At 43.0% G+C, this 27,069-nt stretch overlaps 1 protein-coding gene across 1 annotated transcript in view; it reads right to left on the bottom strand.

Annotated features, from left to right (window-relative positions):
* Positions 1 to 26,836, bottom strand: part of TXNDC5 (thioredoxin domain containing 5) — a 42,926-nt gene extending 16,090 nt beyond the window's left edge. Inside the window, exons 1-5 of the mRNA XM_045003747.1 lie at positions 26,514 to 26,836; positions 14,972 to 15,121; positions 9,219 to 9,324; positions 7,066 to 7,162; positions 1,154 to 1,269 (exon numbers count right to left, since the gene is read on the bottom strand). Coding sequence (XP_044859682.1) covers positions 1,154 to 1,269; positions 7,066 to 7,162; positions 9,219 to 9,324; positions 14,972 to 15,121; positions 26,514 to 26,737 — 693 coding nt within the window. The 5' untranslated portion in view covers positions 26,738 to 26,836. The remainder of the gene's footprint in view (positions 1 to 1,153; positions 1,270 to 7,065; positions 7,163 to 9,218; positions 9,325 to 14,971; positions 15,122 to 26,513) is intronic.
* Positions 26,837 to 27,069: the final 233 nt, after the last annotated feature.

The following is a 27,069-nucleotide window of genomic DNA, read 5'->3' as shown; positions in this document are numbered from 1 at the left end:
CTCACGCAAACATTCCAGATGCTCAAAAAGTAATCACTACATGCAGCATTTAATACATACAGATAATATCAAAGGACCAAAATCCTCTAGTACTTTATTCTGAGCAATCTCAGTTGTGTTGCCAGATTTCAAAACATTTAAATTTCTCAAAAGACTCACTCTGATCTACACCATAAGAAAAGTCTATTCTTACAGAGAGAAAGGAGAGACTGGCAGTTTCTTTGTCATTAACAGTTTTACTTAGAAGTTAATGACAGCAGTCTTTAAATACCAAGTGAATACCTTTGAAGGTTTAAGAGTTTAAAAAAGTTAGTCTCTATACATTTAGCACTATCAGATAACATTGAGGGATTCAGATTGTTAGACACCAGCATGACTTCGGCATGGGTCAGCAAATAAAGTGAGTAACTGCAGTTGCCAGACCACCTGCATACCTCTGCATAGAAGTCACTTCAGGAACAAATAATAAGCTCCCATGGTAAATACACCACAGAATCTGGTTATCATCCCTAAGGGAAATAGTAAAGCAGGACAAGATATCAGTTTTTAAGACAGAAGTCCCCCAGAACTCTATACTAATTTTTTTTTTTGTTGAGGGGTTGAGGGAGGATATGAATAGATGAGAAACAACGCATCATTAATGCCTTTACTGGGTCTAAAAATTACAAAGCTATCCAGTTGTATACAGCATACTGGAAGAGGAAGAGTAATTTTTACTACTGAAAATAAATCTTGAAATTTATGAAGCCCTGACAACAGACAAGGGCAGTGCAATACAAAAATCAAAACTGAAAATATTCCTCTCATCATCTACTGTATTCTCCCTTTCTGTTCGTTCATACCTCTGAAACACAGTAATCTGGGTACAGACAAGTTTCTGGCATGCCTTTATTTAAAATGAATAGGCCTTGTCAATTCAGAGTTGGCCATCTCATCAGGATAAATAAAATATCTGGGTCCGTGTAGCATATAAGAGAAATAGCCAGCTCAAAATTAAAATGGGGTCTGTGAAGGTGAAGGTGATTTATCAAGTGACAAAACAGAGTTAATAAAGTTTTGCTTACAGACTATATAGGATGAGTAGCGTGCTACTTGACTAATGTATTCATCCAAAGGAGGTATATTTCCAGTTTAATAAGAGCTTTCAACCTACCTTGCCAATCTTGACAGTTTCAGAATGTTCAAGAACTGAGGCCAGCTGTTCCCAGGCTGGAGCCAAAGCCTTGCAGTGGCCACACCAAGGGGCAAAGAATTTGATAAAGTGATTACCTTTAAAAGGGGGGGGGAAAAAAGACTCAATTCATATGTACCTGAAACAGTGACTGTCATTAAAGACTAGCTATTTACCACCAATTATAAATTTATCATGGTATTTCCTAGCTTAAGTACAGGTAATTCTGAAAATATAATAGTAAAGATAAAATACTGTGGTGCAGTAACATTAATTTTTAAATGGTATCCATTGTACAGTACTTCACTTATATTTAGTTAGTTTGAAATGTCGTAAACTAAACATGGCCACGAATATTTCAGGAGCTAGTGTTTCAATGTCATATCCAAGCACATCAGTGCATAGTTCATGTCTTTCCTCCATCCATACATCTTCACAAAAAACACTGCCAAAGTTAGATGTTTATTAAAAGCACAATAATTTTTATCTAACCATTTGCTAAAATTTCTTATTCTAACGAGAATTCACGTGGGTCAGCTACACTGCTGAAGAGGGGAAAACAGCAGAAGGTCAAAAAGTAAACAGCATAATTTAAAGAGAAAGCTCAAACACTGAATACATTTCTAAATACAGAAGTGACTGCAATTCAGTTGCTATAAAACTCTATTTGAATTAACTCTCCTTCTTTCCCTGCATTGATCCTCTGTAATCTTCATGTTTGTGTTTATCTAAGTTAAAATTGCAAGCTCTCTGGGACAAGGACTTTTAAAATCTCTGTCACGTAATCCCGGTACATAGGGTCCGATGGGAACAAAACCTAAGAGATAAAGGAGTTCAGGAGAGCTGGCAATTTCTCAAGGAGACAATATTAAACGCACAACTGCCAACTATCCCGATGTAAGGAAATATAGGATGAATAGTAAGAGGCCAACATGGCTCCATCAGGAGCTCTTTAATGACCTGAAAATAAAAAAGAAATCCCACAAAAGGTGAAAAATGGACAAATTACTAAGGAATACAGAAGAATAGCACAAGCATGTAGGGACAAAATCAGAAAGGTTAAGGCACAAAATCAGTTGCACCTAACAAGGGATATAAAAGGTAGTAACAAATGGTATTGTAAGTATATTAGGAACAAGAGAAAGATGAAGGAAAGTGTAGGTCCCCCACATAGCAGGAAAGGAGAGCTAATAATTAATGACATCAAGAAGGCTGAGGTATTTAATGCCTATTTCACTAAAAAGATTAATAGTGACCATATACTCAATGCAATTAATATTAACAAAGTGGGGGAAGGAACACAAGTCAAAATGTGGAAAAAACAGGTTAAAGAATACTTAGATAAAGAGCACTTGAGAAGGGCGAACATATTTCCTATTGTTAAAAAGGGGAAAAAAGGGGGACCTGGGGAATTATAGACCAGGCAGCCTAACTTTGACACCTGGAAAAAAATGAACAATCTATCAATTAGTAAAAGATACGAGGAATAGCTAGAGTTATAAGTAATAGCAAACATGGATTTGTCAACAACAAATAATTTAGACACATAGGAGTCTAAATCCCACTGGCTGTTGACAGGATTTAGACTTCTAAGTGCCTAGATCCCTTCTGAAAATGATATTTAAGCTCCTAAATCAGTTAGGCATTGTGACAGCAAAGCAATGCCTAAATAACTTTAAAAAACTGGGCCTAAGTGCTTTAGGCTATGTCTACAGTAGCACTTATGGCGGTATAACTTATGTAGCTCAGGGATGTGAAAAAGCCACCCCCCTGAGCAATGTAAGTTACACTGACCTAAGCATCGGTATAGACAGCACTATGTTGGTGGGTGAGCGTCTCCCAGTGACATAGCTACGCCACTCACGGGGCTGGAGCAGTAAAGCCGATAGGAGAGCTCTCTTCCCGATGGCTTAGAGAGCTTACAGTGGCATCACTGCAGCTCCTCCGCTGTAAACTCTAGTGTAGCCGTAGCAGTCGAGTCAGTAGCATGAAGCACTAACAACATCAAGGCAACTCCATATTAACACAGAATAGAAAGGAACTAAATACAGAGAAAAGAATGTCAAACGAAAGGATGGAAACCTCTTATAATAATGAAGTCTTTTTCACTGCTTCCCCGATCCTCCCCTCACCCCACGCAAAGGCTCCTACTAACAGAACAACTTCACTATAAATGGAGATTCACTGTAGGCAAGCTCTACTGTAATTCCATTCTAGTTTAAATGTTTGAAAGAAAACTTGAGAGGCAGAGAGAAAGATTGATGAAAATAAGATTTATTGGTACAACTTTCTGTCTGAGATTGTTGCCTTTTTCATATTTTTACTCAATCAGTAGTCTCACTATTACTTTATAGTCTAGTTTCTTAACCAGGAACCATATAAACAAAGATCTAAAAAGTAAGGAATCTAATGACTCAGTCCAGTGGCTTTTTATCTGCAATGAACCTCTGAGTTGGCAAGTGCAGCAAATGTGCACACCACTTATTACTGCTGCCCCTTGTTCTCTTTTGTGGTCTATCAGCCATGAATAACTTGACATTTCACATCATTCTGTGTTGTCCCCATAAAATGATGAACAAGTGAAAGCTTCAATGTGCTTTAGTGTTTTAAAAACGGGTGAGAAATGGCACACAAAAACCAATGCCATTACCAATGCATATTTCAATCCTTACTGGAAAACTATCAATTTCTATTTTTTGTCCAGACAATACAAGAGTTTAATTACTATGCGGTTTCCAAGCTGAAACAGTTTTTTTTTTTTGTTTTTTAAAGTTTACTAAGTAGACATTTCTCATTTAGAATAGGTAGCTAATGCAGTGATATAGATTGTACAATCAGAATTATTACTTTTTTAAATTCCAAAACTGCACCCAACAACAACAAAAACATATGGTGTATGCACAATGTTAGATATACAAAACTACAATAAAAGATTATTTAGTTTGCAAAACAAAGCACTCAAGTTAGGAAATGCCAAATTTAAGAGTTGCCCATGTAACCTTAATTCTGCCCCCTTGTGTGTCTACCCTCTGCACTGAAGGAGACGGGCATCCAATGAAAAAAATACCATGTGATCATGAAATTAAAAACTGTCTTATAATGCAGTCTTAAATCTGGTATTTCCTCACTTTCAAGTACTGGACTTTGTATTTAAAAAAAAAAAAAAAGATAAAAAACGTTATTTAGGTTACAATTTCTTAGGTTTTTGAAATCAATTGGAATCCAGAACTTTCAGCACAGCATCACAGACTTCTATCACTTGAACTACGGAAATAACTACATTACTTGGCAACAGAGGAAGGCTATTATCCCAAAATGAAGCATGGAGCTCAGGGTGTGCTAGGTCCAAGGGATGAGTGAGGGGAGCCCAGTCTGGCTCTCCCTTCCCCAAACTGGAGTTGGGGGAGTGCCTGACTCACGTGATAGCCCTAGAGGACAGGGATGGACTACTGGGGCAAGAGGCTGTGTTGGGGGTGGAGGGAGGAGAGGGCGCCTGACCTAGCTCTCCTTCCATGACCACCCACTCTAGTGCTACCTGAATGGAATTCCATGGGACAAGAAAAGTCATCTCTCTAGCCCCAGGGTGTTGTCCGTGTTGAATTTCAAAGGCCTGTTCAAAACAACAATGGAGGTGCTAGAGAGTTTCGTAAAGTTACAAGAATCTTTTATCATTGAAAGTGTATTATGCAACCTAAATATAGAATAAATATAAACTCTCTGAAGAGTCTATCCTCACTAAGCATATCGCAGCTCTGACATGTGACTGGACTCCGCATGCACCAGCCACTGAGCATGCTCTGGCACAGGGCAATGGGGCACAGAACAACTTTCCCTATAATGACTGCTCTGGCCCAGGGAATGGCAGGCACTAGAACTGAGAGCTGGGAACCTGCCTCTCTTGTGGTCCCAATGACTCAATCCTGCTAGCACCTAACCAGTGTAGGAAAGGAGGCCTTCTGATTTGAATGCAGATTGGACAAAAACTGGACCAGGGAGGAGGGAAAGGAGCAGACTTGCACACAGAGTCTGGAAAGAGTGGGACTTGGAAGGGGGGGACGGGGAATTATGACTGGATGCTGGAGACTGGAACTACCTGTGCAAGGAGACGGGGAGCCAGTAAAGGAAACATGGGTTGGAGACCCTGGGAGATGGTGAGGGAAACTGGAGACAGGGGGAGACTGGGAACTACTTGGCTAGGCAAAGGAACACTGAGATGGGATGAGGGCTGTGGTGTATGGGGAGAGCTGAGGCCTGCTGAACCAAGATACTGGGACAAAAAGCCAGGGATGAGACAGAGAGAGAGACTGGAGGAGCAGCCCAGGAAGGGAGAGTGGAACTCAGAGCTAACTGAAGGGGAGGGGGCCAAGGAAAGACAGACTGGACAAAAAGCTGTGAGGTGGGACTGCTTAAGCAAGACGACTGGACTTGGGTATGCGAAGGGGCCGGGGGAGGCACTGGGAACCAGACAGCAAACAGAGAGGGGGGAAGCTAGGACTGATTAGGCAAGGAGAATGACACTGGAATGAGAAGCAGAGGCTATGTAGGGAAGAATGGGATTAGCATAAGAAGCCTGATCTGGGGAGAGACAGGAGTGGGCCAGGGCAGGATTAGAGGAGATGGGGCAGAAAAGGTCAAGCTTGCCAGAAATGAGCAAAAGAGTGTGTCCACTAGAGAACTCTCGCTTTCAGAGCCAGGAATGGAACCCAAGACTCCTGAGTCTCACTATTCCTTTGCAGTCAACCAATATCTGAGAAACCCACGGCAAAGTGTGTGTCTCATCCCCTTCTAGTGCTGGGACACATATAAGATGACAACCTCCAACTGCTATCAGTTACTTGTTAGCTCAAGTGGCAGGAGTCTGTGTGGTGGATCTAAAGATTACAACTCTACCAATGAATCGAGTGTCAATATAATCCCACATGATGGAATTTCTGTTTTTTCAGTTTGCTTTTTTTAAATCCTAGGAAATTATACAGACAAAAACTATTAAAAGAACGTTAAGGTGCAAAGTCAACCACTAAAAATAAATAAATAAATAAAAAATAATCAGAAAATCCCAGAATTAAGGTTGCCTGTACAACCTTAATTCAGCCACCATGTGTGTAGGCATTATGATACAGTTTTAATTACATGATCACATACTATTTTTCCACAGGATGCTTGTCTCATTCAGTGCACAGGATGTACTTGCTCTAGGGATGAATTAGGGTTGTGGAATAAAAGAGGCTGTTGTCTGTAGGACCTCTGCTTCATTCATAGCAGAAGCTGGAATATATGTAGACTGTGTAGAATATGTACAGATAAATTAATGCTTGTGAAGCACTCAGATACTTTAGTGATGAGCGCCATACAAGAGCCCATGTGGAAATAAATAATTGTATTTCCATAGAAAGATTTGAATAATACGCAGTAAATAAAACCTAGAGACTCACACATTGAACCATGAGCATAAAACAAAATAGTGCAGGGTGGCTCATTAATTGAGCACTGTCCATCCTGTGTACTAAATGAAGCTGGGATCCTGTGGGGGAAAAATGGTAAGTCTTCAGTTACATGATGGCGATCATAATGTATATGCACTAGAGGATGAATTTAAGATAGCTTGTGCAACCTTAATACTGCGATTGCCTAACTTTTGAGTTCTTGATTTCATAATCCTAATGTCTTTAATATATTTATTGTACGTAATATGTAATAAAACTGATTTTTTTTGGTAAGTTATCTTTCCACTTGTTACAGATTTTTGGGTAAGAAGATAGAAGAAAGGTACTTTTAAAGACTAATCCACCATTTCTCTCATATATCTCACAAGATCAAGCAAATATTGCAGGCTTCTCATTAATTAGATCTAAATATCTGTATCAATCATAGCTACAAGAAAATAATTAAATTACCTTCTGCTATATGCATCTTGAAATTGGCTGCTGAGAGATCATGCATTCCCTGTTTAGGTTCTGGAAGTTTTGGTGGTTGCAGATCAGATTCTTGCTCCTATTAAAAAGAAACAAAATAATTACTATTTCTGTCTTATGCAACTGATATACACAGCATGAATTGCATGGCAATTTGTCTGTCTTACTGCTCCATGAGTAATGATTCCATGTGGCAGTGTAAACAGAGACAATCCCCATTTGTCAATTTTCAAATTCCCAAAAATATTTCCTACTCCAGCTTTATTCTGTATCAAGGTCTGTGTCAAGTGGACACTAATAAGCAGTTATTTGAAACTGCCTTGTAAGTCTATTATACAGAAAGCAACTCTCTCAGTTACTGAGCTAACTGCATCTGGTCTTTCCTCCTGGTGATCCACCATCCTGGTCTCTTCAAGTGTACCTTCCCTTCCTTTCAAACTTCCAACTATCATCTGACCTGGGGGAGAACCACAGGATTCTCCCACTCTCAAATTAGGTCCTGGCTGCAGTTCCCAGTGTATCAAATGTGATTACCACAGCAGGTCTGACTTGGGCTCAGATCCTGCAGTTCTGTTCCCTCAGGGCACAAAAAGAGTGGCAGTCAGCTTCTTTAAAGCAAAGTATTATTTATACAGAACCAAAAGCATATTGTTTTTAAGATATGTTTTCTCTGATAAGCCAGCCTATGCATATGCCTGTTTTCCCCTAAGGCTTATCATTACCTGGATACGAGTAGGTCCATCTCCTTCAGATTCCTGCACAGAGACTGCCTTCCAGCTTGTCTCTCTGTCAGAGCTCACTGACAATTGACTCTCAACCACCTCTTTTCCTGAAAAGTCTTTTTTAACTATTTACTGTACTTTTGCTCAGTAGCTCCCAGTCTGGCAAGAAAGGAGGGTGACTTCAGACTGGAGCCTGAAAGTATGCTATATAGTCACTCCTTAGACCCTGTCTCTGTACCAGGCTGGGATTAGGGTTGTGTTATGGGGGCAGAGGGTGCAGATGTGGGTAGTCTGTGCCCCCTCACTTGTCGGGTTTTTTTTTTTTTAAATAAAAAAAATCTCAGAGCAGTCACTAAACCAGTGACTTTTACTAAGATTACCATGACTGCTCTGTGATTTTTTATTTAAAAAAAACTCAGTGACAAATTTGCAGCCCTAATGATCACATATCAGGCCCACTCCTGTCACAGAAACCACATGTGCCATCACATAAATTTATGAGGTCTTTCAGCTATCTATAATTTACAAGCTATTCAAGACTCCACTTTGAGCACTCGTTCCCAATCCCACACAACCAGCAATATTAGAAAAGGAGCAAACTAGAACGTAGCCATCCTATAACTAAGCTGCAACACTCACAAACATTAAGTCAGTCACTTAACAGGAAAAAGACACTTTTCTAGGAACTAGCTCAGAGCTGAAAAAACATTACTAGAAACTACACTGCTAAAACTTCTTTGCATCTGATGTTTAAATTTTTAAAAGATACATTAATATGGATCTTGTTTAAGCAGAACTGTGTATTTTTAATCAACTGAGCTCAGCAATCATTGTGGCTTTGTCTTGACTAGGAAAAGTGGTTAAGTTTACACCAGGCTCATCTAATATGCTAGATGAGCCAGACCTAAACTCAAGCCTTTTCCTTGTGTAGCTATAGGGTAACACATTGCAACTCAATTTTGCTGGTTGAGTTGTAGCCTTAACTCTTCTCTAAACTACAGCATGATCAGCTGCTAATTCTTGCCCTGCATCTACATTAGGAAAAAGGTTGTTTATGCTAGACTTACCTCGCTTGTATTAGCTAAACCACTTTTCCTAGTCAAGACAAAGTACTTGTGGCCTATACTTGTCAACTGAACGTGTACCAGGAAATCCTATCTTAAATGTCAAGAGGCTAATATTTCCTTGAAATAAGATTATGAATTTTGGTTTTAAATACAGGAAACAGAGGGCAAGTCAAAGGATGCCAGTTTTAATTACGGGTTTGATGGCTATTTGGCCACTGTTCCAGTTTATCACCATCATCCAATTTTTATTCTTATGAAGTTTTCCTCTTGAAAAGCAAAACCTAACCCCTATAGATCAAGAAATCAGTCTGACTCTGGAAGAAGGGAGTATTTCCTGTTCACTTACAGCTGGTTCCTCATTTAGTGTCTGCAACATCCAGCTTTCCAGTGCCTGAAAGTCTCTAGGACCCTGGTATTTCACAGGTTCTTGGCCTGGCTTAAGCAGCTTTAGGCTGAAACATTAAAACAGTACAAAGAGGTAAGGCAAAACTTTTCAAATAGATACAAACAAGAAACATTCTTTGGAAATAAATGAACTTTTTGCTGATAACATCAAAACTGAGCTCAGAGCATACTTAGTCCTCAAGCCTATAATTAAAATCACACATTCCCTAGATTTCCATGATGCAGAATTGGGCCCTGTAACTAACCAGAACTCTGTTGTTCTCCTTTAAATTTAGCACAGGTAGAAATACCATATTTTGTGTTAACATTCCAAGATCTCCTTAGATTAACATGAAATGGTGAATAAAATGCTAGAAAGAATAATTCAAAGATTAATCCCTGTTTATGCTTGTGAATCTTATTTTTCAGTTTGCCAAAAAAGCATTGGTTAATTTTTTTCAGTATGCACAAAACCAAAAAGCTTACGTTCCAGGAATTTCTCTACACTTTTTTGTGCCATACCAAATTTGCAAGTCCTTGATCACATGCTGTATTAAACTGATTAAAAATAGCTTAAAGCAGATGAACAAGGTGAGAAAATAGGTGGAGAATTGCAAAGGCAGGTCTTTCTGCTTATATATATATATATATATATATATACACACACACACACACACACACACACTTGCTATCATATTTGAAATCATATTTGTTTAAATACTGGAATTTTAAAGGGATACCATCAAATTGAGATTATCTTTTTTTTTTTTTTAAGCGAGTTAAAATTCATTTCAGTTATTATACCTGCCCTGGTCTTCCCTTGCTAATTTTTGTGGTTTTACAGCCACATTTTTCTAAACATTTCTCTCCTGTTTTTCTCTTCAGAGCCCTTACAACTTAAAAAAATTACTATGCAAAAGTGTTTTCAAAAGCACAATGCATACAAATTAAAATAAGAAAAAATCCTCCATTTATTGCTTTCATTTATAGTATTGTACATTGCTTGTACAATAGAAGGTTAAAAAAACATTCAGAAAGGTGTGTGGTTTTTAAGTTAATATTGTCCCTTTAAGAAGTTAACAAAAAATAAAGAAAAGAACTATGAAATCTGAATTGCTTATCTCTCCCTTTCATACATCTTCTGGTAATAGTTTGGAGTAGAACTTAACAGAAATCAAGAAGTTTGCTTAAATGATTCTACAGGCGTAGTAGCACCTCTATTATTTTATTAAGATGAGGTTCAGTTTTTCCCCCCCACTTAGATCTGTATATCCAATCTTTGTTTTGTATGAAAATAACGGCATATCTTCCTCCCGAACCGTACAGTACACAACTAATACATAAAGACTGAATTTCCTGAGGATTTTCAACTAAATCTGTTACTTAGTTGGAGTTAAAATTAATTTTAAAATCAGACCTTTAAAAATTTCAGCATGTGACCCTGTGGAGAATGAGGAGATACCTGTATTACAGGTATTTGTATGAATATTATATGTACCTCATTTTACCTGCTTGATAGTATTCTGTTTGAAGACCAAGCAGGAAATTAAGCAATGGTCAGAGATAAGACAACTAGAGGTAAACAACACTGAGGGAGCTAAAGGAACAATAGCTTGGCTAGTAATAGGGAAGATGCTCTTTCCAGGCCACCCAAAAGTGACAGAGCTGTTTCACCAAAGCCAGAGCCTAGAGATACAAAAGACCATAAACAGTTAAAAGCACACACTGGCAAAAAGGAACGGGGGAGGGGAGATACCCAGAGAAAGAGAATACAGCAACATAGTCTCTCAGCATAATGACCCAAAGATCCATTTCCAGAGTTGTTAAACCACACCTTTGCAGAGGTGAAGGAAGCACAGCCTTTTCTCTTGAGAGGCATACTCAAGAGAGTCTGAAAAGGGGCTTAAGGCACAGCTCACCCTGTAATTATGAACAAGCCTTTTATTAACAGTACCAGGTATTCTCAAATACACAATTCTTTTCTTCTATCTTACCCGTTATACTTAATACACGTCTACTTTGCTATAACACAACCTGATATAACACGGGCAGTGGGGCTCCGGTGGCACTTTAAAGGGTCCGGGGCTCCAGACACTGCAGGGAGCCCTGGGCCCTTTAAATCACCGCTGGAGCCCTGCTGCCACTACCCCGGGGCCACGGCAGCGGGGCTCAGGTGGCGCTTTAAAGCAGGCCTGCACAACATGTCACCCACGGGCCGGGGGGATTCTAAATCCTGCGCACACGGCGCTCTGCGAGCAGCCCAGAGCCCTTTAAATCCCGGCCACGGCTGAGATTTAAAGGGCTCAGGGCTCCACGCCGCTGCAGGCAGCCCAGAGCCCTTTGAATCCCGGCCGCAGCTCCAGCGGCCGGGCTGGGGCTGGGATTTAAAGGGCTCGGGCTCCCCTCAGTGGCAGGAGCTCTGGGCCCTTTAAATCCCTGCCCCAGCCCTGCAAAGCTCCGGGTTCCCCCAGCCGCCAGAGCCCCGGGCCCTTTAATTTGCCCCTGAGGGTTCCCAGCCACCTCTTCAGCTGGGAGCCCCTGGTTGATTTAAAATCAAGTATCACCACCCCAACCCCTACCTCCCTTTTTGGCCCATAGCTGTTTTGGTGGGGCGGCGCTGGGGAAGGAGGGTTTGTTTCTGCAGGGCTGGGGCGAGGTGTTTCCGCAGGGCCGGGAGGTGCTGGGGGGGGGGTGTGTTTCCGCAGGGCCGGGGGGGTTCGGCCCTCAGCTGTTTTCTTTGGAGTAATGTGGCCCGCGCCGCTTTACGAGTTGTGCAGGCCTGCTTTAAAAGGTCCGAGGCTCTGGCTGCTGTGGGGAGCCCCAGACCCTTTAAATCGCCGGCAAGCCCCGCTACCGCAGCCCTGGGGCTTCAGCGGTGATTTAAAGGGCCCTGGGCTCCCCAAATCAGCTAGAGCCCCGGGCCCCTTTAAATCACCGCCGGAGCCCTGCCACCCCTACCCTGATAAAACGGGGTTTCAGCTATAAAGCGGTAGGGATCTTTGGCTCCCCACGACCGCGTTATAGCGGACTGGAGGTGTACTTACTGACTCAAAATGGCTGCCATTTTCCATAACTTACAAAAGAACTGAACGAGCCAATGACTGTGAAGTTACTCATGTCCTCAGTAAAGATAATCACTATTTTTCTAGTGGGGAAGTGATGGTGCACCTAATAAAAATGTCCACTACTACTTATAGTTTCCACTGGGACTGAAGCTGCAAGCTGCTCCCAGGGAACAGAACTCTCATTTCAATAGGCACTTTCCTAGCATACCTCTCAACCTTCAAACCTGCTAATTTGCAAAAAAAGCCATTGTAATGTGATAAAAATTGACAAACATGGGACAGTGTTTTGTTGTATGTCACAACATAATTGAGAGTTTTTTTAATCTCTAAGGATATTTTCTCATTTAAAAGTGAGCATGGGAAAAAACAGGAATTCTATTCTGTGCAACCATTAAGACATACACCAGTGATGGGCAACCTGCGATCTGCACACAGCCCGTCAGGGTAATCTACTGACAGGCCGTGAGACAGTTTATTTACATTTGCATGGCCGCCCGCAGCTCCCAGCGGCCGCGGTTCGCTGTTCCCTATCAATGGGAGCAGCGGGAAGTGGCATGGGCTGGCCGAAGCTTGCCCACCACTGACATACACCCTTCCCCAATGGTCATCATGAAAGTTTGACTTTCAGATCCTCAATCCAGACCTCTATCACTTGATCTACAGGAATAATACCTTTGCAAATATATTGCCGTATGTGCACAGTTTGAGCGTGTATATGTTTATGGGGCAAGCATGAGGCCATAACTAAGGTTGTGTGGGAAGAAGAGATTAATGGTTGTTTGGAGTGTATTTACTTTATCACTTGGAGGAAGAAGGCAGTTCCTTGTCATTAGATGTCCCATAATTTGTTTCCATGCTTTTTAAGGATTGTATGTGGGGCAAAGGACGGGTGGTAGAAGATAGCAAACCTGATCAAGTTTAATCCAGTTCCCTTTTAAATGAATTTTCTGTTTATGGAATGGAATCTGCCTTGAATTTTGTGTACCACAGATTTACAAGGAATTAGGCACCATCTTATTGGTGTGTCCTATATGCAGAATTAGAACCCTGTAGGTATATTGTTCTCTCTCCTTGTGCCAACACTGAAAGCTGAAGTCTTGTCCTGCTTGTCTTGATCACACACATTTTATTAGATTTGTATGTCCAAGCTAGCTCAGACCTGACTCATCTTTGTGCCAACTGCTATTAGACTTTGCCCTATTGCCCCATTATTTCCAAGGTTACAGTTCCAAATTTATTGTATTAATATTTACTGCAATTCCTATCCCCCAATTAAAATGCTCTGGCAGTGAGGTGGTGATGAAAAACTCCATTCAGAAAGAGGGAATACTCAATTGTTAGAAGGCACTAATAAGGTATAAGGTCTGTATTAATACAAACTACAAAAACAGTTAACTATTTTTAACCTCTGCTGATCCATCTTCATAAATATCAATATTTGTGCAACCGACTAGGCAGAGCAGTGAATTATTATTATTTTCCATCTCTTGAGAAAAATTAGTATTTGGACCCTAAGCTTTGACTATAAGCTTTTGGGGTCTCTATGGGCACATCTACATAGCAAAAACAAAAACCCGCAGCAGCAGGTTTCAAAGCTTGGGTCAACTGACTCAGGATTACACTGCAGGGCTAAAAATAGCAGTGTAGAAGTTTGGGCTCCGGCTGGAGCTTGGGCTCTGAAACCCAGCAAGTGGGGAGGGCTCAGAGCCCAGGCTTCAGCCCAACCATGTACACTAACATTTTTAGCACTGCAACACAAGCCCAAGTCAGTTGACCCAGATTCAAACTCGCTGCCATAGGTTTTGGAGGGTTTTTTTTTGCTGTGCAGATGTATCCTGCCATTGTAGGACATTTATTCACAAAGCTATACAATTGACAATCTGCTAAAGAGAGGTCCAGCACTAGGCTAGCAGGAGTGCTGGAGTTTGGGCTGAGGTGCTTTAAGCAAAGGCATGTTTATCTGGTAGAAATTCCAGCTCACATTCTTTTCCTGCAGCTCAGAGGCAAGATGAGAGCCTTCTCACCAAGGCCTTACCTTGGTCCTTACTGGTGGAACCCTCATCTATCATAATAGGAAAGGTTTAAAAGATAACAGGTTTAGTGCTCGAATTCATAAGTAGCTGCTAAGTTTTTCAAGCCCTGATAAAGCAAAACCATGTAGAGAAACTTGCACAACGCCAGCATCAATATGTGCCTGGCTTTAGATGGTGTTTTTAATCTATCAGTTTTATGAGCACCAAATTTACACAAAAGTTTGAGACCATTTATACACACTACATTGGTTGTGCTATATACAGTTAGATAACTGAAATAATTTTAAAGTAGTTAAAATAGTTCTGAACTACTAGTACTTTACTGCTGTATGTTATGTTACCATCTCAAAGACATGTTGGGGGGGGAGAGGAGGCAGGGAGCCTATTCTGAACTTTGTTTAAACATAGCCATCTTCCAAGCTGTAAAAAAAAAAGAGAGACATTATAGATCATCTTGTCTTGGCAACATGATCAGAGCTTAAATTTATCTTCTAAAGACTGAAGAGCTATAAAGGAAACCACCAAAAATCATAACTTAGAAGCTGATCTCAACAAATTGGCAGAGGACTGTGGAAAAACATACAAAATAATAGAAGCACACATCCTTTTGTACTTACGTGGGGTATCCTCTGATTCCAAATTCAGAGCAGAGTGGAGTATCTATAGTGCAATCCACTTTTACAACATAGACTGATGGATTTTCCATGTTGTTGTATTTGTCTCCCAGATCATTCCAAGTTGGTTGTAGACGTTGACAGTGTCCACACCTACAACAGGATGAGCAAAAGATAAAATAAATTTCAGTAATAAGGTCACTGTTCTGATTTGTATGCATGCTCTATACTTAACAAATATAGGTTTAAATGTAAATATAAAGACTAGATATGAATGAATCTATGGGAAAAGTATATATACACGTGGGTGGGATCTGATGTACTTGAAACATGTTAGAGGAATGAAAAATGAGAAACCTCTTCCATATAAAAGCAGACTGCGTTAAGCAACAGTTAATACTGTAGAGATGCCTTTTATTGTAGAAGGCTAACCTTGTAAGCAGTTTTGACACAAAATTCACACCAAAAAAAATAATCTAAAAACAGTCCTGATGGTTAGATAAGTACTTTGGCATTACAAAGTCCTGCCAGGTTCATTGTAAAAGACTATTAAATTAATGAGGATACTGAAAAGAGAGCACTCAGCTTCTCAACTTTCTAAGAACACCATGAGAGTATGCCTGGTGTTCTATATGCTTTTACATTTGGAAGCACCAAATTTTTACGTGTCTGGTAAGGAGATAATGGTTTCTACTCTTTTTATAAGGTCCCTTGTGTTTAAGTGTAACATCAGAACTGTGACTCATGAGACCCATGGAATACCTAAGTCAGTGAAGTAGAACAGTTCTATTTCCAAGTCCTGAAGAGATACTAATCTTAATACGTTATAAACAGGAACAAGTGCCTTTGCATAGTGAGATCCCAGGAGTCTCAAAATATTCAAGATATGCACACAAAGTAAGGTGACTTAAAACAGGTTTCAGAACAAATAATTGCTATTTTGCTTCTCTCTTAAAAGAATCGTTAATTATTCAAGTAATCTTTCCCACTGCTTGGCATCCCATAGCACACTAATTCAAATTTAAAGTGTTAGGAATGTTCAGCCAATCAAGAGATTTACCAGTTCTTGAAAACACCATTCCAAGTCCCCCAAAACTGAAAATGAGATCTCATTCTATTGGCAAATACAAACTGGTGTTGTCAAAAACACTAACACCAGAAATGTGGTAAACTATTAAAGGAGCCAATGTCAACTTATCTTGAATGACTGTTCTTGCTGTTCCTGATTTTTACAGGCATTAAAAAAAAAGTCATTAAATTAATTAAAATATCCTCAACTTTGTTTGCTCTTGACAAGTCCTGGAAAGTCTACCTTTTATGCAACAATTAACACAAGAATAAGGAAGTTTGCAGGAAGCTGCGTTTCTCAAACTGGGGTCGCCGCTTGTCTAGGGAAAGCCCCTGGCAGGCCGGGCCAGTTTGTTTACCTGCCTCATCCGCAGGTCTGGCCGATCGCGGCTCCCACTGGGAGCGGCTGGAAGCGGCACAGGCCGAGGGACTTACTGGCCGCCGCTTCCAGCAGCCTCCATTGGCCTGCAGCGGCGAACCGCGGCCAGGAGATGTAGCCCAAGAAACTAACTTCTTTGTCTGACTAAAAAGGAAGTTATAGGGGCTGTGTTGTCATCAAGACCCAAAAGTAGAATGTAATCCAAATTTTATTTTAAATAATTACTCAATCTTTACTGCAGAGACACTGTTGCATCTCCATAGTTAACACTGTAACAAGGCTTCAATTAGAAGGCTAATTCTGGACTCAACTATAAAATAATCCAAAAAAGGTCTGACACTTCAAATGCCATATGAGGTTTGGTAATTAAGGGAGAATTTGAGTATGGAAATGTAGCAAAGGTATCCCAAACAACTTTAGTTCTTCACTGTGCTTCCCCATTCTGTAAGGCAGTGGCTCTCAACCTTTCCTAACTACTGTACTTCTTTCAGGAGTCTGATTTGTCTTGCGTGCCCCAAAATTTAATCTCACTTAAAATCTACTTGCTTACAAAATCAGACATAAAAATACAAAAATGTCACAGCACACTATTACTGAAAAATTGCTGACTTTCTCATTTTTACCATATAACAACATTAATCAATTGGAATATAAATATTGTTCTTACATTTCAGTGAATAGTATATAGAGCAGTATAAACAAGTCATCGTATGAAATTTTAGTTTGTACTGACTTTGCAAGTGCTTTTTACGTAGCCTGTTGTAAAATTAGGCAAATAACTAGATGAGTTGATGTACCCCCTAGAAAACGACATTGGTGTACCCCTGGTTGAGAACCACTACTGTAATGCATTGATTCGACACTGGCTTATGTTGTTTTTTAGTGATGTACTCCCTTAGGTCTTCATCTAGTAAAGAATCAATCAGATTGGTTCAAGAATTTGTAAAACTGTGGAGTTTGACAGGGTAACTTTTCTGTGGCTCAGAAGTTTATATTGAATGGTGTTGGCTGCTGAGTGTGTACACACAATGTGGTTTCTTGACTATTACTGAGAAGGTTGGTTAGGTTTGGGACATGGTTTTGGTGGTCTGAAGAAGAGAAGTAACATGATATTGGTATACCTAGCTCTTTGAGAGAGGAAGAGAATCTGCTAGTAAAGGTGACACTTGCATAGTGGGTGCCTAGTGCACTTATTAGTACTTCAAATGTAAGATAGTACTGTGCCAGTACTAGTAATGTATGGCTCAATGTCGAAAGTACAAGGCATACAAGTGTTAAGCCTATCTTATGAATGAATGGAAGGAAGGTGCACACAGATATAAGGACAGAGCTGATCCTGTGTGAGGTACCTAAACTTGCAGTCCCATAATTTTAAATGTTTGTGACTTGAAAAAAAACCAAAACCCCTACTTTTAATGTCTTTATTCCTAAATGCCTGAAGTTTGCTATGCGCTCCCCTTCAAAGTTACTTCAAAATTTCAATTTGTATAAAGGAAGGAGAAGGCAATGCTCAACTCTGAGTCAGTAAACCAAAATTGACCAAACAGTAGCTGTTCATACACACTGACAATCCAGTACAAGAAAGTAACATTATGGAGTTGGTTGATAAATTGTGGGCCCAAATTTACATCCACCTCTTTCCTGCTCTTCTCCAAATGTAACTGATTTTTTGACTGCTGCAGCCTCATTATGACATGGAGTAGTGGTATCTCATTGACGGATTTTAATAATTCCTTAGCCAGATATTCCCATGAATTCTGAAATGCTTTTAGCACAGGTTGTAATATGAAGAAGCAATATACGTCTAGTCAGAAAAGTCCACAAATTCAAGAAAGCTTATCCTGATCAGTCTCATGTATTTATGTGGTCATGTGTGTCGGTCATTTTCATGCTGCATCACTGAGCATTGTGCTCTTAGTGCTACCACTGAAGATCACCAAGGACTGGTCTACACTACGCGTTTAAACCGATTTTAGCAGCGTTAAACCGATTTAACGCTGCACCCGTCCACACTACGAGGCCCTTTATATCGATATAAAGGGCTCTTTAAACCGGTTTCTGTACTCCTCCCCAACGAGAGGAGTAGCGCTAATATCGGTATTACCATATCGGATTAGGGTTAGTGTGGCCGCAAATCGACAGTATTGGCCTCCAGGCGGTATCCCACGGTGCACCACTGTGACCGCTTTGGACAGCAATCTGAACTCGGATGCACTGGCCAGGTACACAAGAAAAGCCCCGCGAACTTTTGAAATTTATTTCCTGCTTGCCCAGCGTGGAGAGCCCATCAGCACAGGTAACAATGCAGTCTCCTGAGAATCGAAAAAGAGCTCCAGCATGGACTGCACGGGAGGTACTGGATCTGATCGCTATATGGGGAGAGGATTCAGTGCTAACAGAACTGCATTCCAAAAGACGAAATGAAAAAGTAATTGAAAGAATTTCCAAGGCTATGATGGAAAAAGGCCATAGCAGGGACTCAGTGCAGTGCAGAGTGAAAGTTAAGGAGCTCAGACAAGCCTATCAGAAAACCAAAGAAGCAAATGGAAGGTCCGGTGCAGGGCCAAAAACATGCCGCTTCGACGCTGAGCTGCATGCAATTTTAGGGGGCTGTGCCACAACTACCCCACCCCTGTCCGTGGATTCCGAGGTGGGGGTTGTAATCTCAGCCATGGCTGAGGATTATGCGGACGGGGAAGATGAGGAGGAGGAAGAGGAGGACGAGCTTGCAGAGAGCACACAGCACTCCGTTAGCCCCAACAGCCAGGAGCTTTTTCTGACCCAGACGGAATTACCCTCCCAGCCCTCCCAAGCCACTATCCCAGACAATGAAGCCATGGAAGGGACCTCTGGTGAGTGTACCTTTGTAAATATAAAACATGGTTTAAAAGCAAGCGTTTTTTAATGATTGATTTGCCCTGAGGACTTGGGATGCATTCGCAGCCAGTAAAGTTACTTAGAAAAGTTTGTTAACATGTCTGGGGATTGAGCGGAAATCCTCCAGGGACATCTCCATGAAGCGCTCCTGGAGGTACTCCAAAAGCCTTTGCAGAAGGTTTCTGGGCAAGGCAGTCTTATTCGGTCCACCATGGTAGGACACTTTACCACGCCATGCATGTAGCAAGTAATCGGGTATCACTGCATGGCAAAGCATAGCTGCGTATGGTCCCGGTGATTGCTGGCATTCAAGAAACATACGTTCTTTATCTCGCTGTGTTATCCTCAGCAGAGTGATATCGTTCAGGGTAACCTGGTTGAAAATCAGGAATTTAATTAAGGGGACAGAGATGCCCATTTTCCTACTGGGTTCGTAGACTGCTGCTTAAAAAAAAAAAATCCTTCCTTGCACGTAGCCAAGCAGGGGGAGGGCAGGAGTGAAATAGCAATGAGCTTTTTCGCATTTGGTTAGCAGGGATCTTCCCAGCTAACAGCCACGCGGTGGGAGGTGGGGGGGGGGGAAGGGGGTGATTAGCAGTGAGCTTTCATGGTACCAGCCATGCAGTGGGGGGAGGGGTAAAGCACTGCAGAAGCCGAAAGACAGTGGCTTACCATGGCCGCATGCAAGCTGAATTCTGATGCCCGGACCTGTGTCTGTGAGATCTGTAACAGCAGAGCCGCAGGCACTCAATATTAAGATGCAAAATGCGACCTTGTAGTGAAATCACATGTGCTATGTAAGGTGAATAGTACTGTTCACTATGAAAGAGTATAACCATTGTTCTGTAAAATGTATCTTTTTAAATACTTCTCTCTCTTTTTTCCCCTCCCTCATGCAGCTGCAAATTTTTCAAGCCTCCCTACTCCATCCCAAAAGCTAGCTCAGATAAGGCGGAGGAAAAAGAAGACGCGAGATGAAATGTTCTCAGATATTATGGAAGTTACATGCAATGAAAGAGCTCATCTGAATGAGTGGAAGGACGTGGTATCAAATTACAGGAAAGAGGCCAGTGAACGTGAGGACAGGAGGGATGAACGTGAGGACAGGAGGCATGAACGTGAGGACAGGAGGGACGCCCGAGATGAGAGGTGGCGGCAGGAAGATCAGAGGTGGCGGGATGCAACTCTGGGGCTGCTGCGTGATCAAACTGACATGCTCCGGTGTCTGGTGGAGCTTCAGGAACGGCAGCAGGATCACAGAGTGCCGCTGCAGCCCCTGTATAACCACCCTCACCATGTTCCACATCCTCCTCACCCAGACGTGTAAGAACGCGTGGGGGGAGGCTCCGTGCACCCGCCTACTCCACCCCCGTGGCCAGCCCAACCAAAAGGCTGTCATTACTGTGAAATTTTTTTAGTGGCCTTTTCCTTCCCTCCTATCCTCCTCCCAAACCACACCCGGGCTACCTTCTCAGTTCTCTCCCTCTTTTTATAATGAATTAATAAAGAATACATGATTTTTAAACGAGAGTGACTTTATTTCCTTAAGCAAGCTGTAATCGAGGGGAGGGTGGGTTGCTTACAGGGAATGAGTCAATCAAGGGGGGTGGGGGTTCATCAAGGGGAAACACACACAGCAGTCACACCCTACCCTGGCCAGTGATGAAGCTCCTTTTCAAAGCTTCTCTGATGCGCACCGCTTCCTGGTGTGCTCTTCTAATCTCCCTGGTGTCTGGCTGCGCGTAATCAGCGGCCAGGTGATTTGCCTCAGCCTCCCACCCCGCCATAAAAGTCTCCCCCTTACTCTAACAGAGATTGTGGAGAACACAGCAAGCAGCAATAACAAAGGGGACATTGGTTTGGCTGAGGTCTGAGTGAGTCAGTAATGTGCACCAGCGCGCCTTTAAACGGCCAAAGGCAAATTCTACCACCATTCTGCACTTGCTCAGCCTGTAGTTGAACAGCTCCTGACCACTGTCCAGGCTGCCTGTGTATGGCTTCATGAGCCATGGCATCAAGGGGTAGGCTGGGTCCCCCAGGATAACAACAGGCATTTCAACATCCCCAACTGTTATTTTCTGGTCTGGGAAGTAATTCCCTTGCTGCAGCCGTTTAAACAGAGCAGTGCTTTTGAAGATGCGAGCATCATGAACCCTTCCCGGCCATCCCACGTGGATGTTGGTGAAACGTCCCTTGTGATCCACCAGTGCTTGCAGCACCATTGAAAAGTACCCCTTGCGGTTTACGTACTGGGTGCCCTGGTGCTGCGGTGCCAAGATAGGGATATGGGTTCCATCTATCGCCCCACCACAGTTAGGGAATCCCATTGCAGCAAAGCCATCCACTATGGCCTGCACGTTTCCCAGAGTCACAACCTTTTGTAGCAGCAGCTTAGTGATTGCTTTGGCTACTTGCATCACAGCAGCCCCCACAGTAGATTTTCCAACTCCAAATTGATTCCCGACTGACCGGCAGCTGTCTGGCGTTGCAAGCTTGCAGAGGGCTATTGCCACTCGCTTCTCCACTGTGAGGGCTGCTCTCATCTTGGTATTATGGCGTTTCAGGGCAGGGGAAAGCAAGTCACAAAGTTCCATGAAAGTGCCCTTACGCATGCGAAAGTTTTGCAGCCACTGGGAATCGTCCCACACCTGCAAAACTATGCGGTCCCACCAGTCTGTGCTTGTTTCCCGGGCCCAAAATCGGCGTTCAATGGCTAGAACCTTCCCCATTACCATCAGGATCTCCAAAGTGCAGGGGCCCGCGGTTTGAGAGAATTCTGTGTCCATGTCCTCATCACTCTCATCGCCGCGCTGCCGTAGCCGCCGCCTCCTCGCCTGGCTTTGCAGGTCCTGGTTCAGCATAGACTGCACGAGAATGCGCGAGGTGTTTAAAACGTCCACGATTGCGGTATTGAGCTGAGCAGGGTCCAGCTTGCTGTGCTATGGCGTCTGCACAGTTCACCCAGGAAAAAAGGCGCGAAACGGTTGTCTGCTGCTTTCACGGAGGGAGGGGTGAGGCTGTACCCAGAACCACCCGCGACAATGATTTTTGCCCCATCAGGCACTGGTACCTCAACCCAGAATTCCAAGAGGTGGGGGAGACTGCAGGAACTATGGGATAGCTATCCACAGTGCAACGCTCCGGAAATCGACGCTAGCCTCGGACCATGGACGCACAACGCCAAATTAATGTGCTTAGTGTGGCTGCATGCACTCGACTTTATACAATCTGTTTTACAAAACCGGTTTCTGTAAAATCGGAATAATCCTGTAGTGTAGACGTACCCTCAGAAGTGTCAACTGGTCTAGACTGCTGCTGTTCACCTCCTTGGTGGGTAGGGATGCTGTGTGATTGTTACTTTCAATGCTCTGCAATGACTTGCCATTTGTTTACAAATGTAAATCAAAGTTTAGTTATGATCTATAAATCATTAAGAAGTCTGGCTTCTTGAAAAACTGCCCTTTCCCCTTTATCCTATTACTGGAGGAAGGTAGGTTGAGAGCAACTGAAATGCTTCTGCTCTTTGTTCGTAAGCGTGAATTTTTTAAGACCCACATCACAACACTGTCAGTCCAAGGTCTGAATGTAGAATTCACTTCCTCATCTGGCTCACTCGAGCCAAGATTTGGTGTCCTCCAGAGAACAGTGAAAAATATCTGCTCAAACTTTTGGCTAACATTTTTAATAAGTTGTTCAGGAGGAGGTCACCGAAATTACAAACAATAAGCCAAGAACATAGCAGTTTGGCAGTGAAATTATGTGGGGTTTTTAATTGTTAATTTTAAAGCTGAGGCACTCAGATGCAATGGCAATGTGTACCATAAGGTAATATGTATAAACAAATATTCTAAAATCAAGACATCACATTACCCAGATGTTGCTCAATTCTCTGATTTAGCGGACTTGGTCTGATTTTGAACATTCAGTTGACCTGACAAATAATGTCAATTGACTGCCTATTATCTGATCATGGTAAAATATTGTCAAATATCCCAGCAAGAATGCCCTGATGTAGACAGCAGCCTATCTTTTGGATTTCACCATAGTGCCATCTGTTAACACCTCTACTTAAATGTCTTTATCACTCACTTTAGTATATGCTAATCCCACTTGTTGGGGAAAAGGTTAACTAATTGAAAGTTGAACATCTTGATTGACAGGAATCTTCTAGAACAAAGATCATATGTATATCTCTACTTGTATACCAGACCACCAATGCACATGGTGGTTTACAAAGCAAAACACAAGAGTTAAAAGGCACAGTCCTTGCCCTGAAAAATCTTACAATCTAACCTGAATAAACAAATACAGAAATTAACTCAGATGGGAGTGGGAGAGGAAGGCTCACGATCATTAAACCTCCTCCCACAAAACAAAATAAAAAGATGCCTAGTCATTAAAACTTCTACCTTAACATACAAAAGTATCACAGCTATTAAATCCCCCCAACCCCCCACAAAAAAAAGCAAACGATCTACACTGAATGCCCATGTCAATAAACCCCCATGCCTTGACTCTTAACAAAAAGCGTCTTCATAATGTATCCCTCAAACACACACACATATTCCCACGTGTTTCACATTTTTCTAAGTTACGTAACTCAGTTATGTAACTTGTATTTTGTAATTAGGCATAAGTATCTATCTATCTATGGCTAAGCCTATTGGAGACCATAAAGTCTTACTATGTTTTGTGACTCCTGTTACTGTCCTAATAAACCAGTGGTTTAAAATATTTGATTATTTTTGACATTTGACAATATTTGACCAATCAATTGACCAACCTTAATTGAGAGTGGGGACAAACATTATTTCCCCACAACTCTTTGGAATGTCCCTGAAAGGAACATGCCAACCAGGTAAAAGCAAATTCATTACTGCTGCTAGGTCTTGCAGGTTGGTCAGTGGCACTCTAATCAAAGGGCTGCTGATAGATCTTGTACAGGAGGTTCACATCCTGAGAGATCATAAAGCAGTGTCATGGGTTGAGACCAGACTGCCCTTTCCATATTGCTAAACTGAAGGAGGATCATAGTATGGAAAATCTGAGAACCAACAATTTATTAGTATCAAGATGCACAACCTGGCCAGTAGACAGACACCTATTGCTCTATGGAGACCACCAAGATGAATGCTATTTTTGGGTTATCTCCAGGTCAAAAGGCTCACTGATGAAGTAAAGTACTGACACCCTGTAGAGAGCTACGAATTGGCAAATGTTAAAAACGAAATGGAGTCCAAAGTTTGCAAGCGTTAGCCTGTAAGATAAACTCACACACTGAAAATTTCAGTGTATTTAATATTTCTGTAATTGGCAGGTTTCTCCATGCATGTCTGCTAATATGCCTATGTAAGGATTTGGATGTAGAGGATGGCACAAGACCATATCTCACGTCAATTAATCATGTGGTTAATCAAGAAGAAAGCCATCTGATGTCTGGGAAAGATCAATAACTCCAGACACAAAGAAGCATTTTTAAAAAGGAGGTCCTGAGATAAGACTGCCTATAATTATTATTTTGACTTCTATCTCCGAAGACTCCATAACAGAGTTCAGACATCCATTGCACCACCTGGCCCGCTCCCCATCAAAAATTCCATCCTTTTATCCCCAGTTATGAGCCTATCACAATCCACTGCGTGTAGGAAGAATTAAGACTAAGCTCTAGATCAAACATAGATGCCCACAACCCTGCAATGAGTGCCACACATGCAGGCCACCACTCTTAAGAGGAGAGCCAATGACTTCAATGGGGCTCATATGGATCTCATTGCAGAACCAGAGCTATAACATGTAATATACTAAAACTAGCGCCAGAGGACTTCTCAATTAAATGACTAGTAAGCCAAATATGAATACCCAACAGGACTAAAATGAAATACAATGCGTCCCACTGAAGACATTCACAAGCAACAGATAATATTTATTACTTATATAGCTCTTTGTATTTTCAGAGTGCTGCACAAACATTAATACTCCCCAACATAACTCTGTGAAAGGTATTTGTCTCTTTTTACTCGTCTGAAAAACAGATTAAAGGCCTGTTTTTTCAGCGACTCTGAGCACCCAAGGAAACAGGATGCACACAAAAAGGGTTATTACACTGTCCTCTTCGGGCCTGTCTCCATGAGCATTTGGAAGCTCAGTCAGCTGCTGTCCAATCTATCAGCATAGTTTTTAACTACACTTTTACATTATATTACATGTTATAGCTCTGGTTCTGCAATAAGATCCACATGAGCCCCATTGAAGTCATTGGCTTGCCTCTTAAATGTGGTGGCCTGCACCAAAAAAGTGCTCTGGAACATAATGTATTTCTTAAGAACCACTCACAAAATGCATCCCATTTACTTTGTTCTTATTCGTGGAGAAAGGAGGAAACAGAAAATCCACAGAATAATTAGAAGTCACTTTTGGAAAACTTCATTTGGATGCTCAGTCAGCTGCTGTCAAATCTATCAGCACGGTTTTTACTACACTTTTACATTAATCAGTAAAAGGAGTAAGGCTCCATCAGCCCCCTTTCAAAAGTGATTCAAGGAAACAGGATGCATACAAAAAGGGTTATTACACTGTCCTCTTAGGGCCTGTCTCCATGAGGATGGGAAGTGATTTTTTTAAGAAGTGTTACCTAACCTTAGTAACAGACTTTACCAAAAGTTAAGGCAAATCGAGAGGAAAGATGGCCCAGGGGCTGGTGTTAACCTGGAATTCAGAAAACCCAGATTCGATTCCCTTTTCTTCCACCGGCTTCCAGGGAGACCTTGGATAAGTCGCTTCCCACGTGGGCGCTCTGGTTGAGCATTCAGCGTGCCCCGGGCCAGACCTCCCCCTTGTGCAGACACCTCACCTGACCTCCCCCATCCGTGCCATGGGGACAGTCGCACTCCCCGCCCTGGCGGGGCGGCGGCTGCTGCTGCTGAGAACGGACACATTTAGGACTAGGCGGCACTGCTGGGGCCTGGGCTGAGGAAGGCCACGTAGGCACCGTGGGGGCGGGTTGTGCTGTGGCCTCCAGCCCTGGCCAGGCAGCCCCAGGCCCGGCTCCCCCCGCCCCTCCCGGCGAGCAGGGGCCCCGGGGTGGGTGTGTGGAGGGGCCGAGCTGTGTATCCCGGGCTCAGCGCCTGCCCCAAACCCGCCCGCGTGACCCCCGAGGAGCCGCCCCCAGGGCCGCTGCCACGTCAACGGGGAAACGCGCCGCCGCGGGCCCGGCCCGGTTACCAGGGGGCGAAGAACATGACGAAGTGCGGGGCGCTCTGGGCGCCGTGGCGCAGCATCTCGGCGTTGTAACGGTGCCGCGCGTGCGGATCCAGCTCCGGGTCCGGGTCCGGCTCCGCGTCGCCCCGCGCCGGGGCCGCGCACAGGAGGCCTCCGAGTAGCAGCAGCAGCAGCCGCCGCGCCGGGCCGGGGCGGGGGGAGGCGCCGCGGCACAGAGCAGCGGCCATGGCGGCGCGGAGAGACCCAGAGAGCGCGAGAGGCAGAGAAGCCGGGCCACGTCCGCCGACCGGCCGCCTCCCTCCGTGCCGGCGCCAGGCCCCGCCCCCTGCCCGCCGCCTTCCGGCCCCGCCTCCCCGGGGTCAAAGGGCACGAGAGCCCCCCCCTCACTATCCCCCAGCTCCTGTAGCCGCCTCCTGTGCGCTTCGCAGACACCCTCATTGCCCGTCCCTGTGCCCCACCTCAGCACCCTCCGCACCCCCAGCGTTTCCTGTCTCACGGTCCCCTCCCGCCCCCGCCGCTACTGCCCATCCCTGTCCACACCGCGCTCCTGTCAGGCCAT

The sequence above is a fragment of the Mauremys mutica genome, chromosome 2, assembly GCF_020497125.1.
Source record: "Mauremys mutica isolate MM-2020 ecotype Southern chromosome 2, ASM2049712v1, whole genome shotgun sequence".
Lineage (NCBI taxonomy): Eukaryota > Metazoa > Chordata > Testudines > Geoemydidae > Mauremys > Mauremys mutica.
Note: the sequence above shows the minus strand (reverse complement) of the source record. Positions and strands in the feature narration are given on the sequence as shown.